General features: G+C 43.8%; 1 protein-coding gene across 1 annotated transcript; it reads right to left on the reverse strand.

Annotated features, from left to right (window-relative positions):
- Positions 1 to 1545: 1545 nt before the first annotated feature.
- LOC128722642 (uncharacterized) lies at positions 1546 to 13879 on the reverse strand. Its single transcript, XM_053816318.1, has 8 exons — positions 13867 to 13879; positions 9789 to 10684; positions 5299 to 5470; positions 3729 to 5233; positions 3306 to 3607; positions 2761 to 3231; positions 2529 to 2689; positions 1546 to 2444 (listed from the first exon to the last, which is right to left on the reverse strand). Exons 1-8 carry the CDS (start codon positions 13877 to 13879, stop codon positions 1546 to 1548), a joined length of 4419 nt encoding a protein of 1472 aa, XP_053672293.1.
- Between the last annotated feature and the right edge of the window lie 777 nt (positions 13880 to 14656).

The following is a 14656-nucleotide window of genomic DNA, read 5'->3' on the forward strand; positions in this document are numbered from 1 at the left end:
CACGGTGCGTTCGTAAGCGCTCCAGCTTAGATGCTATGTCATATTTTAAATGATTCTTGCCGGACAGAAATTTCGCCTCCGGAATGTGTGCGATCATTAGCGGTCGTTAGAATGCGCATTTTTTATGATTGCCTCTTTGCCAACAGTTCCTTCCGTGCTTTCTTTGTCGTGCAAGGGTACCGTTGCTGTCGTTTACTGGCGGTATGAAATCGTCTCGAGAATAGTTTCGAACCTTCACGATCCTAACCGTTTGCGGTACTTGTTTTAGATGATACACGATGATCAATGAAATATGAATGAAAAGATTAAACAAACAGTAATAATTAAAACACTGAAAAGCATGTAAATAAGAAAAAAAAACATTAAATGCATTTAAAATCGTTCCCTTCTGTAGTTTTGGATACAAGTCAGTATATCGATTGTTCGCTTGCGTGCGAGACGTTGCATACAATACTTAGCCACAATTCGAGCAGACACATTGAGCTACAAATGCATTGAGCATGATGCACAAATAATGTAAACAGTTGTAATCTTACGCAGCATTTAAATGCGAGTTTATTCATTTGGTCGTTCATATATATATATATTTTTTACTAATAATTTATGAATATTGTATGTTGCGCTATCCGTAGTCATTGTAGTATATTATTTTTTAATGCTTGTGTTTTGCTTTCTCGTAAAGGCCCATCTATCGAGTAGAAGAGGACCAGTAAACCTATTCAGTATGTCGGACGCTTCCAAGTGAACAAATCATAGCTTTAATCGTCATTCGTTTGCTTTAGCGCGGTGATTAGCAAAATTATTAGTAGTGAAATGGGAGACCTCCTACTTTAACTAAATCACTCAGTCCGGCGAGTTTAAGGGTGATACGCGTACGCACCAAACACTCGGGACGTCTTTTGCTTACCCCGCTTTGGTTGCTTTTCATTCCTTAAATTCTACTTTTTGATGACCGAATTTCAGCCTAAGGCAAACGCTAATGTTAATGAAATTGTAATTCATTCTTGGAATAAATTTATGATTACTCAAAACAATAAACAAGAATCGTTAATTTACATATGCAAAAATGTGTAAGAGAATAAGTTAATAAATAAACGAAAAAAGGCGTAAGTTCATGTGATCAGAAAAAAAAACTAAACTAAATATTTAAAGGAGTAACAAAAAAGATATTTCAACCTAATGCACATTGTGCATTGTGCTTTTAACGAAATTCATATTAGCTCAAAACAAAAACTTTAAATATTTGTTAGCTATTGCGCTTCTAATAAACAGGTAACGAAATGCATTACATTACATAACTGTAGATGAGAAATAAATAATTATAACGTTAAATGAGACGTTACATTTTTTAACGATGCATTTCGTGTTTCGCAAAACCGGGCAATGGGCCATAAGCGTATACGAACGCTAGTCTTTCGAGAGATGAAAAATATAGATGATTTCAGCACGGTCATTGTGTTACTAGCGCTTGTAAAAGTTTTTAAAATATTCCTCCTCGAAAATAATAAACATGCCGTTGCATTTCCCTTTTGTTCTATGTTGTTCCTAAACCGTTGAGGTAAGGGTGAGTCCTATCGGATCCTTGCCATTAACATGTTTTTTTACCACCTCCGTATATTCGACAATGCCACTCTCACCATTGCATGTCGATCCGTTCGCAACCCCGCCGGCGTGTTGCTGCTGATGTTGGACGGTCTCGATCGTCGAAGGGAAGTTCTTCGATACATTAGGGCTGCTGCTGCGGGTGTTGCTGACGACCGACGAAGTTACACCGGAGACTGGATCTACTACCACGACCTGCAACTCGTTATCGACATTTGAAAATCGTAAGGCAATATCTTTGGATTGTTTTTTGTCGATCATGTGGTTGATCTCAAGGTTCGCGTTCAGGTTGCGATTTTTGTTCATGTCTACGTACGAAACCACCCGCCGTGGCTGACGGCTAGGGGAGTCGTATTCACTGCTACTACCACCGCTTATGTCACCCGTTTTATTCGGGGTGCTCGTAATAAAGGACGTTTCCTCGAAGTGATTCCGCATACAACGTGGAGGGCTTGTAGAGGACGATCTGAACACACTACAGTCCGATCTCAAGCTCTGGCTCAGGTCGAGCTGCTGTTCGTCGATCGAGCTAGTTGAACAGCCGCTCACGTTGCCGAGCTTTTTCGGCCGCAAGCGGACATCGTTTTCGTAACGTAATTTTTGCTCGATCGTAGCTGTTTCTATCAAAGGACGCGGTGTGTCATAGCTCTGAAGAAGCAATTCTTTCTTGTCTTCGCTGAGAGGTATCACAGCTGCCACCGCCATTGCTGATGGAGTTTGGTAGCGTCCCGTCAACTCGGTGCTATTATTGTCACTCATCGTTTCATATTGCGGTGGCGTCCAGAGACTCTCCAGTCGGTCTTGTTCTTCTTTGCATATAGCGATCTTGCCGCAATCGATTTCTAGAGAAACAAGATAAAATTAAATGAAGAACCGAAAACTTGGAACATTCGCAATCCTAACGAACTGCGTAACATGATGCTTACCATCGATATTTACACAATATACCGGATTGGAAATGGAATTCTGCTCCATATCGATATATTTTGCGCTCCGTCCCAGCAATTGTTCAAACTGGCCAGCCAAATACTTAAAACTGGGACGTTGTTTAGGATCGTCCGCCCAGCAGGATCGCACGATGCTATATCTGTTTGCCAAACGGAAAATGTATTTGATAATCAAATGTTTTATGAAACACGGCAACCTAAGGTGACTTACATTTCTTCCGAACAATTCTTCGGACATTCCATTCGGTAGCCTTGCTTCAATAGATTGTACAAGTTTTGTGGAGGAATACCGGGGTATGGCGATGCACCGAGGGTTATTAGCTCCCAGCACAGCACACCGAAAGCCCAGACATCACTCTTGGTCGTGTAGATATGATCAGCAAGCGATTCTGGTGCCATCCACTTTACTGGGACCCGATCCTTGCTCTTCTTCAAATACGCATCGTCCTCGTACACATCTCGCGTAAGTCCAAAATCGGAAATCTTGCAAACTTTACCCTCGGCTAACAGCACATTTCGTGCGGCCAAATCCCGGTGTACCAGTTTGATGTCGGTAAGATAAGCCATGCCCTTGCTGATCTGCCAAGCGAACGAAAGAATATCTTTGACCGTTATGGGTTCGACGGCGTTTTCGTAATCTGCGTTCAGGACCTCCAGCTTGCGGCTCAAACGAAGATAGTTCCTACAAATACAAACAGACGAATAGCACTATGTTTGTTATATCCGGATATCTTCCCGCATGTCTATCGAACTTACTTCAATGATCCGTACTGGCAGTACTCGATAATGAGAAGCGGCGAATCACCCTTAGTGCAAGCTCCTAGCAGTCGGATCACGTTGGGGTGGTTAACTTCCTGCAACAGCTGGTACTCCGATAGCAATGCAAGCAGCTCGACAGAATTGGCACCTGTTTTCAGCATTTTTACAGCCACCGTGGTGATACCTGGTTTTTCCGGCAAATCCTTAGCGAATGCCTTCAATACTTTTCCGAATTCTCCCTCTCCAAGGGTGGCATCCAAAATCAGGTTCGAACGGGGAAACTCCCATTTCGAGTCATACTGCAAAAAGAAAATAACATGTGTTATTTCTATACATAATAGTAAGCAAAAACATATACATACTGTATGAAGATGGCGTTTTTCAAGTGAATCAAATATATAACCTTTGAGTTGTACTTACATCGATCTTGAAGCTAATTTCGTTCATTCGTGTCGTTAGTGGGAGCTCAACATTGAAGATTTCCGTGTCGTTGCTGACGAGATTCATGCTGATGCTGTTGAGTCCTCCGGTTGTTCCATTACCACCACTACTCTCCAACAGTTTGTTCTTCACCGTTAGCTTGCGACTGAAGCAGTACAGGACAATCATGACCGCCACGATCATCGGTATCAGCACGATCGCTATCAGGTATATCGAAGCATGTGGTCCCTTAATGAGTCCCGGTTCGTAGAAGCTTCCGTCCCGGACAGCAGCTGGTGGTACATCTTCCGCCCGCTCGTTCAAATCCCTCCGTTCATCGCCGGTGGCACTTGATGCATTTTGATTCCTGCCACTGATCGGAATTAACTCTACATCGCTTCCTGATACACCAATCACGGTGGCCGGTGTTGTGGTGGTTGTCGAAGTTGAGCTCGACGTTGTGATGGTTTTGTTTCGCTTATACGATGAATTTATACGCAAATTATCGACGCATTCGCAATGTCCCGAAGCGCGGCACTTACAGTGACCTGCTGCGGTATGAATACCACGCGGTTTGTCTGAGTGGTGTACTCCGAAGATGTCCTGCTTGAATACACAATCCTGCGGGCAAATGTGGATTTTCTCCTGGTGACCCATCTCTTCCAGAGGATCACAAATCCCATCCGGACAGTGCGACAAACCGGACGAGCACGTGGGATAGTCCTCGTTCCAAGCCAAAGGATTTGGTATCCCCATCATTGCTGGCGGACGATACTCGCATTTTCCCAGCAAACTGCCTAGCCCACATGCACCCTCACAACTGGTACGGTTCGGATGTTGTGCACAAAAGTCCTCTTCAGCTTCCTCAATCGGCACTGGCGAACAATGAATGTCCGGATTTTTCTTCAGACGGATCAGAATGCTTGTACTGTAGTTCTTCCATGCTACAATGATTTCATGACGGTTCTCTGGCTTATTTTGAAAAGCCGTATCGTTCTTGAGGTAAATAATACCGGCGATTTGCGTGATTCCAAACGCATTTAATGGGTTGTTGGTGAGTCGAAAGTTAAGATCGGCACTGTTTTCCTGCACGAGCTGCTTGAACGTTTTGGGTTCCGCGATGCGGGCATACTTGCGCGACGTATCGTACACTGTCGCCTCTTTGGGGTAGGAGATCTTTGCAGGAGTTGCTTCTTTTTTGCTCTTCCTTCTGGTCAGCTTTGCATCGCTACGCATTCCACTTCCTTCGCCATATGCCGCCGCACTGACGATACCATTGCTGGTCAGGGCTTCCGGGCGCGGTAAGTCGTATTCGTGAATGCGATTCAGATTGGTACTAAGGCAAATGGAGGCGTTAGCAGACGCGAATTGGCCATCTCTGCCTGGCCGTGTCCGGGGATTGGGCTGTTCCAGATCGCGAGAAAGATGCACCGTTTGATCCACCGCTTGCAACGTGACGCAGTATGGGCTTTTCCGTAAGATTCCAGAACGAGCGAAAATGAGCTCTGAGAATGCACAAGAATGGATCAATCGAAATATCATGATAGTGCAATAAATACGATATACTTACTGCAACCAAAAACTGTTTGCTTTAAGCCCGCGTCGTGTTCGTTTTCGTACATGGCACAATCAGGATGAAACAGTTCCATCAAGTCACCGAGTAATTTGTAGTGCACACGAGAATTCAACGGAATTGAATCATCGTCAGTGAATACGATCCGGAAATGTCCTACCGTGTCACCCTATGCGTTTAAAAATATATATAAAATCATTATTCGTAATCTATTACCAGTCAAATTAATATCGACCATTGATATTTAAGCATCATGATATCTAAGATAAAAAGTGCTCGGAAACGATTTATCTGTAAATGATAGCTTCAAGAATATCCTACTGAAAGGATATCAAGTCAAAAAAATGTAATACATATAAAGTTTTGCAAAACCATTCCGATGAACGTCTCTACAAAGGTTTCGCAGACAGATGTGTATAAAAGAGAAAAAAAAGGAGTATAACTGCTTGCCAGCTAGTAGTAGAAATATTGTCGAACTACATTTTTGTCGTCAGAGGAATCTCTTTCCAGAGTACAATCAACTCGTCACACCACATCACACACTCCTTTGCTTTTATGGCCAAAACGAGGATACTTTGGTTTTTATGCAAACCAACTCCCTGGGTTAGAAAAAAATAGTCACACCGTTAGAGAAAAAAGAAAAGAAAAATCGTGTAGCGGTGACACAAGAAGGCAAAAGATCCACACCAGGAAAGAGAGCAAACAAAAGACAAATAATGCTCGTATAACAAATGAATTCACTTTATAACCCCGGCCGAATTGCCGCAGCATTTGCAGACTAAAGGGCTAGCAAAGAATCGTAAATGTTGCTTTTATGAGTCCTTTGTTCTTGTTCGCGTTGCTTTGCAGCCATCAATTTTACCGGCATTTCCGAACCCGCCAGTCTGCTACGGAAGCGCACTGCCATTGTGGTCCGTTAGCGATATTTGCATGTGGGGATGCGCTTGCAGGAAATATGCAAATTCATTTGCCCAATCCGATGTCGAACACCCGGACAAAATTGTTCGACCTCGCTGAGCGGAAAATTCTGTCGTCCGTTAATCCGTCGGGCTTCATCCCTGCGGTGTGGATTGGGACTCGTGAAGTGCGGGTTATTTCTCCTCCTCCGGAAGGGCACATGTCCATTTCTCTCGACTTCAGTCTGCAACAAATCTGCTAACAGCGTATTAGATCGTCTATGCATTGCTTGGCAAGGTTGCAAGCGCAGCGATTTGCATTGACCATTATATCCCCCCGGGATCTCCCAAGGAGGACCTTCACAAACGCAACCATGGTCAAAGTCATCGAACTTGCCAACAGTATCCACACGAACCAGCAGTGCTAGTGGTCAGTTTCTGTGGAATTAAGCTACGACATTCAAATAACAAACACGCCGCCTGCGAGGTTCTGGAAAGAAAGGATTGGAGGATGATTTTTGGATTCAATCTCCATGAAGCACGCTCCCTTCGCTCGCTCGCTCGCTCTATCTTTTTGAAGGGCTTGGCGATGAAGGGAAGCTTTGCGTGGCTCTTTTATCACTGTTTTATGCCCGTTGCCTAGCGGATCCAGTCATTTAGTTTGGTAATCCAGCGTAGCAGCTGCTCGCTTGCCTCGGAGTGCTTCGCTAGCGTGATTAGCTTGCATTAATCAGCGTGATGGTAAACAGCAGTGAAACGTAACGTCTGTCTGAACGAGCGACTCGGAAGGGTCTGGTCTGTGGAGACAGTGAACCATCCGTTGCCCCCTCGATCGCTAGACATATACTAACCGCCCATCGCTAGGGCGCTGGTACCGGCGTCTGCATTTACCATGTTTCCAACGGCCTAATGCCTTCGTCCAACCTGTGGCACTGTCATGATCCTCCACCCCCGTACGGACACTTGCCGCGGATCAACGGTCACCCTTCTCATTCGGAAGGCTTAGCGTGAAAAGGGAAAATCTCGGAGTAACTGATCGTTGTGCGACGTGTTGTGACAGATGATGATGGTGCACAGACAGCCTACAAGGGTTAGGCTCGTGATTAGGCGACAAGGTTCACGGTCAAAGTCAACCCATCCAGTTAGATGTAGACATATGGAGTATTCAGCTCTGTCACATGTATACAGTTGGTTGTGGTGATTCAGAAACTGCTTTGTAATCTTTATCTTTCTTGAGTAGAATCTTGTGATAAAATACATGGCATCACCTAAGAGCTATTTGTAACCTGAATCTAACCAAAAGCTACTACCATATAAAAATATAAATGCTATTTGCACATGGTTTAAATGTATCCATATTTTTATCTTTACTCTTTTCAATTATAACTATTCTAGAAGTTCTTCAAATATATTTCCAATAATTATAATGGATTTAAATAAGGCTAATTGACCGATTCCGCTTTAACTTCTTCCATTCTCGTAAAACACCTTTTACCAGAGCTATGCCTACAAGCACTCAATTACGAATAACGTACGTTACCCACGTCAACAACCCTCCTAAGGTTACAAGCAATTTTTTACGCCAATATTGATACAAGCTGATTGATACAAGTTCAATTCCTAGAAAGGCTTGTGCTAGCAGGAAAAGAGAAATTGCTTCATTTTTTGGCCTCACTTTTCAATAGGAAATGACTCTGCCCCAGTTTTATCCGATTCGTTCGTTCGGGCCATTTGTCAACAAATGTAAAGCAGGATGCCACCATGAAATTTGAAACGTATCCTGCCTCTCTCCATGGATCCTTTTCCTGCGTAACCGGGAACAAATATGCGGTACGCGTGCGAAGAGACACCATTCACGTGCAGGCATTCAAGTCAACCTTCGACCGCAATTTTCATGGCATCATGTCAATGAAAAATTGAATCGAATTACAGACATAAAGTAGATGAAGCGATTCAGAGGTGTAAAAACAGCTTAAATTACCATAAGAAGGGTGTTTTTTACGAGGAAGAACACACAAACAATGCGATAGAAAATTTGGTTAAAATTGTCGACATCATACAAAATCTTTTGATTTCATAAACTACAAACTCATATTATCGAAAACTATTGCAGTCAATAGTTCCTGCTAAAAGTTTTCCCTAAATTTACATGGTATCCCCTTCAGCGGGAAAACCATCATTGTTATTGTCAACCCTTTCTGTATTTTGAACGTAAAATAAATTGGGGTGATTTTTTTTGTTTTTATCTCGTCACCCTACAGTCCTTGCTCGTCCTTGTACTATTACACATGCATGTGGCTCTGTTACAACATGCCGTGAAGCGTTATGTTTGCGTCAGTGCGAACTTTGCTGATGGTAATGCAATTCTTTTTGTTTATTGCGAAAGGAATACCTCCTGCTGTTTATCTAAGGATGGCTTTCTGTAAAGACAGGCTGGCTTCATCAACAGAAACCACCACCGGGCGTTTGCAAACAAATCCCACCCCTTTACTTTGTACCTCGTGCTGTAAAGCTATACGATAGCAAAAGGCCAGCTATCAAACGTCCTCTGTTCCGCTCCACATCAACCAAGCCAGCTCTTCCTGTCGACTACTCTTGACCATCCCTCGTGCGTTTGTTTGATAAAGTCATTAAATTTTCATCGCCATTGGACGCTAATCACCTCGCGACGGTGCAATCTCTTTCCTTCATCGCCCAGCCAATTTGCAGACCCTACCTCTCGCTCTCTTCCTCAATTTCATTCGAATTATGTTTTCTCTCGGGAAGCGGCATGTTGATATGGAGTTTTGGGGTCAGCAAACTAATTGAATATAGCTCCCACAGCGGGGTGTATCTGACGAGCCCTCGCTAAACCTCCTGACGGGGAGCATCACTCATCAGTGAGTTGACCAAAAACGAAACGCAAGGGTATTTCGTGTCCCCGCTGTTTATGGTCTTTACGATGTCCTTGCTGAATGTTGGGGAATGAGTTTCCCAGGACAGGGAAGGAAATGACAAGAATTCGATACATTCTTAATTATGTTAGCTTGTCTGCTTTTCCGGTACAATGTTTGGCGGGTTTTCTGACCACAATCTAATACGTAGTAACGTAAAAGAGAGAGAAAACTCACATCCGAGCGTCGATTCTAAGGCACGGATAGCGAAAGACTGTTTTCGTTTGAAATCGTGCAATAAAACGATGTTCGCTAGAAACATGGCACCTTCATAGAGCGTTAAATAATCCGCTACGCAATACCTCTGGAATGAAGTTTTCCTTAGCTAGGGAAAACATAATATAATAGAAAATTCGTACCATCGACTCACTGGCGCAGCAAAGAAAATACGCTATCTCCGGGATTCAATTACGCAAATGGATGCTAGATTACACAATTTGCTACGCTGTGTTATCCTTTTGCTCGCGAGGCTCAATTTCTGCAGGGATTCGAAAGGAATGCCAAGTTCTATGTTGTTCGTTCTTTGTACTTTGGATAAAATAAGTTTCATATGTCAAAATTTATCAACACTAATGATCAAGTAGCCTTTTTACGAATACGATTAAATATCCGAAATCGAAATGTAAGCGATATTATCTACAAATGTATGATTTCTCACCTGATTAACGTGCGGATCGTCAATATGCACGTGATAGCTGGGAATGTCATCCGGTAGCTCTGGATGATCGGAACCAGTCGTTCCAATCGGAACTTCCAGTCGAGGTAAATTATCGTTCCGATCTAGCACGTTCACTGTGATCGTTCGCTCGACCTTTTGAGATTCGACAGCACTGTTGGAAGTGGAATCGGAAGCCTCCTGCTGGAGAGTGCATCGTACGCCAGCCCGCAGCGTGGGCCCCGGTGCGTGTGTATCGAAATCAAAGGATACTTTCGTCCTCAAAATACCTTCCTTAGGTTCGAGATGCAAAAACTCATTGCTGTTGCTACGGCTGCTTGTGTTTACAGACACCGGCGGAATCAGTTCGTACAAGGGCCGATGTTGTGGACAAAGCCGCCGATAGAAGGCTGGTCCAACCGAGCCAATGGCCCAATCTCGAGGACCATTCTCCGCCACTCGGTACTGGACCGTGTCCCAGAAACAGGCACGCTCCGGATGATGCTCGCAAAAGCTATCCAGCGAATCCTCGGCCACCGGTAGTGGATCGATTGTCAGCGTGAGTCGAGCAACCGGAGGAGTCCCATAGGTGTTGGATTGGCCTCCGCTCGCATTAATTGCAGCAATGACGAACTCCGTCACGTTCGACAGGGTGTAAAGATGTGAGGTTATCCACAAATCGCCTGTTTGACTGTCCACCTTCAAGTATTTGGTATCGAGAGGGCTCTCGATGGTGTAGTCGTACTTGGGTTGTTGAATGGCATTCGCTTGTTGCTCGCTCTCCGCCGACAGAAGGCGTAGGTTGACGATCGGTTCGTTGCGCAGGATGATGTAGGACTCCTTCGAGATGGGCAACGTCACGCGGAGCTTTGAAATGGGAAAGTAAACATCCGACGAGGCTGAAAAGGGCAAGCATCGAAACGGGTTGTACATCAGTAAACGGTAGGACGAACGAAACGATTAAATATTAAACACGATAAAACGGAATCATCAAGGGTTTCTCGCGGGACGAGATTAAATTGTTCAACCATTTGCTTTCTCTTAGACCTTCTTTTAGTGGTCCAATTAGGACGTTGCTTTTGTTATTGATTTATACAAGTTAAAAGTTCACCATAGATAACCGACCCTCGGCTACCGATCTGCTTAGTAAGCACCGCAACAAATTTTTCGAATGACCAAATGTCTGTGAAGAAACGCTTGTTTACTTGGGACATTCTGTATTTTATATTTTTTGTCTCAGGAGAGCCTATCGAGATCAATGGCGACAGGTTGGGTTACAGAATTCATCGTAAGATAGATATTTCATTCGCAAAAAAAAATAATCATAACGACACCTAACGGGTTTGCTGCTGTATCAAATGTCTTTGATCTCGCCTTTTTTCTCAATCAAAAATTGAAATTTAATCGTCTAGCAGCCGGAACGTTTCCCATCAATTAGAGCACACGCTTAATCGGAGAACCCACACCCCAACTGGATCGCGAACGCCACGGTCGCGAGGATGAAAAGGATTGGGGAAAGCATACCCATTTACTGTTGCTAGACTGCCGGTGCTGCTGACGGTGATCTGTAACCGCCCTAATCTCTCCACAACACTCCTTTCTATCGTTTTCTGCTTCAACTAGGTGCGAAAGTTCTAGAACGTCATTTTTATGAGCCGCTAAGCACCATCAATGAAGCGAGACTACCTCTGAAACTTTCACGTTGATGGTATCATCAGGATGGTAGGAGCTATCTACTGAACGGCCTGATTAGAAACTCATCGCATTAGATTATCCTCCCGCTCTAGGACGGTCCGGTAATGAGAGTTAGCTGATAGTTCGTGCCAGGCACCTCTGTCCCCGATGCTAGGTACACGCAACCCGTCCATCCATCTGTCGAAGGCAAAGAAAAACACAGCTTCGAGAAACAATGGTCCTTTTCGAAGGAAGCGGCTCCGAGAGACCGGTGGTACAACGAACGTGGCTTACATCAAACAGGATGGGTGGGTTTGATGGAAATATCAATTAGCGTTACGTGGACTCTACCGTGAGTTTCTCGCCATTTTCCTGTACGTCTTTCATTCGCAAACAATGGCAAACCACGTCAACATCGATGCGGTGACGCAGCTACACCACATTAGGCGAAAACGTATACGATTACGATCTGTTGCGATCGCATGGAAACACGAGTGGAAGAACAAAGCTCTGCTCCTCTTCAGGATCGCTGTCGGAAAAGCGTGAAAAAATGGCCAAAGTTAATGCATTGCTGTTTATTAGATTTTTTGTCCACGGTATCGTCGGTGCTCCAGTAGACGACAAAGTGTACCGTGAGTGATTTTCCATTTTTGGTACGGATGGTGCCACATCAATGCACGGCTATTGTGTGTGCCGACGAGCGCTATCGATGGGGAAGAAAATAAAGGTGCAAAATGCCGTTCTACGTACCGATTAAACGAAATAATGATAAATGAATTCCTGAAACGCGACACAAGCGCAACTAAAACACTCCATTTTCCCAGTCGCGGGCCCAACGCAATTTCCCGCCACGAGTCCACAAGGTTAAGTAGTGGGTTCGTCGAATACCTGACCACCACAGCATGGTACACCTTTGCTCGTCCTTTTACATTGCAAACCAACAACAGCAGAAACAGAAAATTCGTCATTCGTGAACACATGAAAGTCAACTTTGTAATTTGGGAGTTTGCTACATGCTTTTCCCGGGAGGCTTACGTGACTGCGTTGGCCCAGCGATGAGATGTGAAGGCGAGGAATGATCGAGCGTAATCAACTCAACGAAGCACACCCCTTCATAATTGGGGAGTTGGCATAGAGGAGCCATATATTTTGCACGCTTTTTGTGTTCATCAACACCTTTGCGCTTTTTGTGACATAAAACCATGCGACGGTTTCGGCGCCAGTTGAAGGTGATTGAACTAAGAGCTACAACATTTATCGATCTTCATTGAAGGTGTGGGTGTTTCATACGTCATTTTGCAATCATCGTATCCGATACCAGAATCAATGACATAACGAATCGTGCTCCAATATGCAATCAATTCGCGGTGTGCACACGTTGAGCTCATATCAAGTTTCCGTATGAACGTTGTTCGAGAAAAACGAACGCATTTTCTCTTCCATCCTTACTACCGATATCAATCTACAGCTGCTCATTGCTGCCGAGAAATCAGATATTGCAATGCCGACGTATAAGCCTCGTAATTAATTTTCCGTACAAAAAAAGTTTTTCATCCATGAAAACCTACCACCTTAGGACATATGTATGTTATGAATCCACCTTCAGCTATACTTCTATTAATGGCGATACTTAACAGTAGCAAAAACTTCTCATTCAAGTGCAAGCAACAAGTGTTCACAGCATGGATTTCCATGGGCTTTTCCGACACCCTGCGGGGTTAATATTGTGGCTCTCCCACACCACGTTCATTTACATCGATCGATTAGCAGCGTGAATTGAGAAATGATGGCACAGATACGCCATCAATCACAAATACAGCCCAGAGCCATGTTTGGTTTGGTCGGCCACGCGTCTCCACCAGACGGCACACGATACCAGGAGGACCGCGACGGAACCCGTCGTATGGTAATTCGATAATATATTTATTGATGATAACGATAATTGTCTTATCTGTGGCCCGCCGGCGACTTCCCAGCACCGCCTGTGGCTGACGTATGCGATCAGTAAACGACCCACCCGTGGTGGTGTCGTTGAAGCTGTTTATCATTATTTTCCTGCGTAAGTTTTCTTTTTTCGGTTTGACACAGTTCGACACTTTACGGTGAAATCTCTCGCGCTTTCTCACGGCGGCGATGGTACAACGATTCGTCATTTCGTGGGTGATTATTTTATCTCAGAAAAATTTATCAGCGACTGACGGCACGTGACGGTAATCGAAATTGGTTTCATGATTTTTTCCCTTGAAGCACCCGAAAAGCGATGCAACGAAAAGTAAGCAGGAGCATGATGTTCGTCTTGTCGTTTTCAGGACAATAATTGAACAGTCAAAATGTTAGCAGTGTAACTTTATTTCAATAATGAACCTGGCTGATGCCATGATGTTAAGCATACTCAATTTACATTTACCTTGATGTTCCATTTTTTACTTATGTGTTGCCAGTGGAAAATATATTATAAAAAATAACACCTCAAAATATTTCTGTTCAACACAGGCGAAAAATATTGATGAAAAAAAGAGAGTGTGGGAGATTTCGTTATGAATGGAAATTCGTTCCGCTTTAAAACTTGGCGAAGGAGTTTGCGAGCAAAAAATGACGAACGCGACACGACCAAGAAACAAAGTTGATGTCAACATCAACCATAACTGTTCCATGTCTGCCTGAGAGGCGAATCAATGAAAATTATTTTCAGCAAACAATCTTTCGTCCTAGCAGCGTCATCACTCACCACCGTCACCAGTGCGTGGCTTTTCATTTCTCTTTTTTTTTTAAAGCGTCGTAAATGATTTGCGAAGTGGGCTGGGATTTTTAAGCAATATAAAACGTGATGACCGACAAAAAAGTAAATAAAACATATTTTATACTAGATATGGCTTTGCAGAATGCAAATTGAAACATAAACATTTCACAAAATCGCTTCTCTTTAAAATAAAACCTCCGCTGAGGCATGATGCACATTATGATTGATTTAAGAACTTTTTAGGAAGAATTTTACGTAAACATGTTTAGACGTGGAGAGAAAAAACACCAGCAAATGGTCAATTTCAGCTTGCTTCGTATTTTGAAACAGATTCGCCAGGATTATTTGCCCGCCTTCGAGTCCGTGAAACCTGCTAGCGAGGAGTCTTTTATGCTGCCCAAATTGATGTACACCTTACCTTGATGTTATATCACCGGACCCGCGCAACGTTCGCGCA

The sequence above is a fragment of the Anopheles nili genome, chromosome 3, assembly GCF_943737925.1.
Source record: "Anopheles nili chromosome 3, idAnoNiliSN_F5_01, whole genome shotgun sequence".
Classification (NCBI taxonomy): Eukaryota; Metazoa; Arthropoda; class Insecta; order Diptera; family Culicidae; genus Anopheles; species Anopheles nili.

What these genes read in the sequence shown, in the direction of transcription:
- LOC128722642 (XM_053816318.1), bottom strand. An exon ending in TGCCAGTACGGATCATTGAA is followed by an intron (nt 3,232 to 3,305) that starts GTAAGTTCGATA and finishes TTGTATTTGTAG; the next exon opens with GAACTATCTTCGTTTGAGCC. An exon ending in ATATTGTGTAAATATCGATG is followed by an intron (nt 2,445 to 2,528) that starts GTAAGCATCATG and finishes TTGTTTCTCTAG; the next exon opens with AAATCGATTGCGGCAAGATC.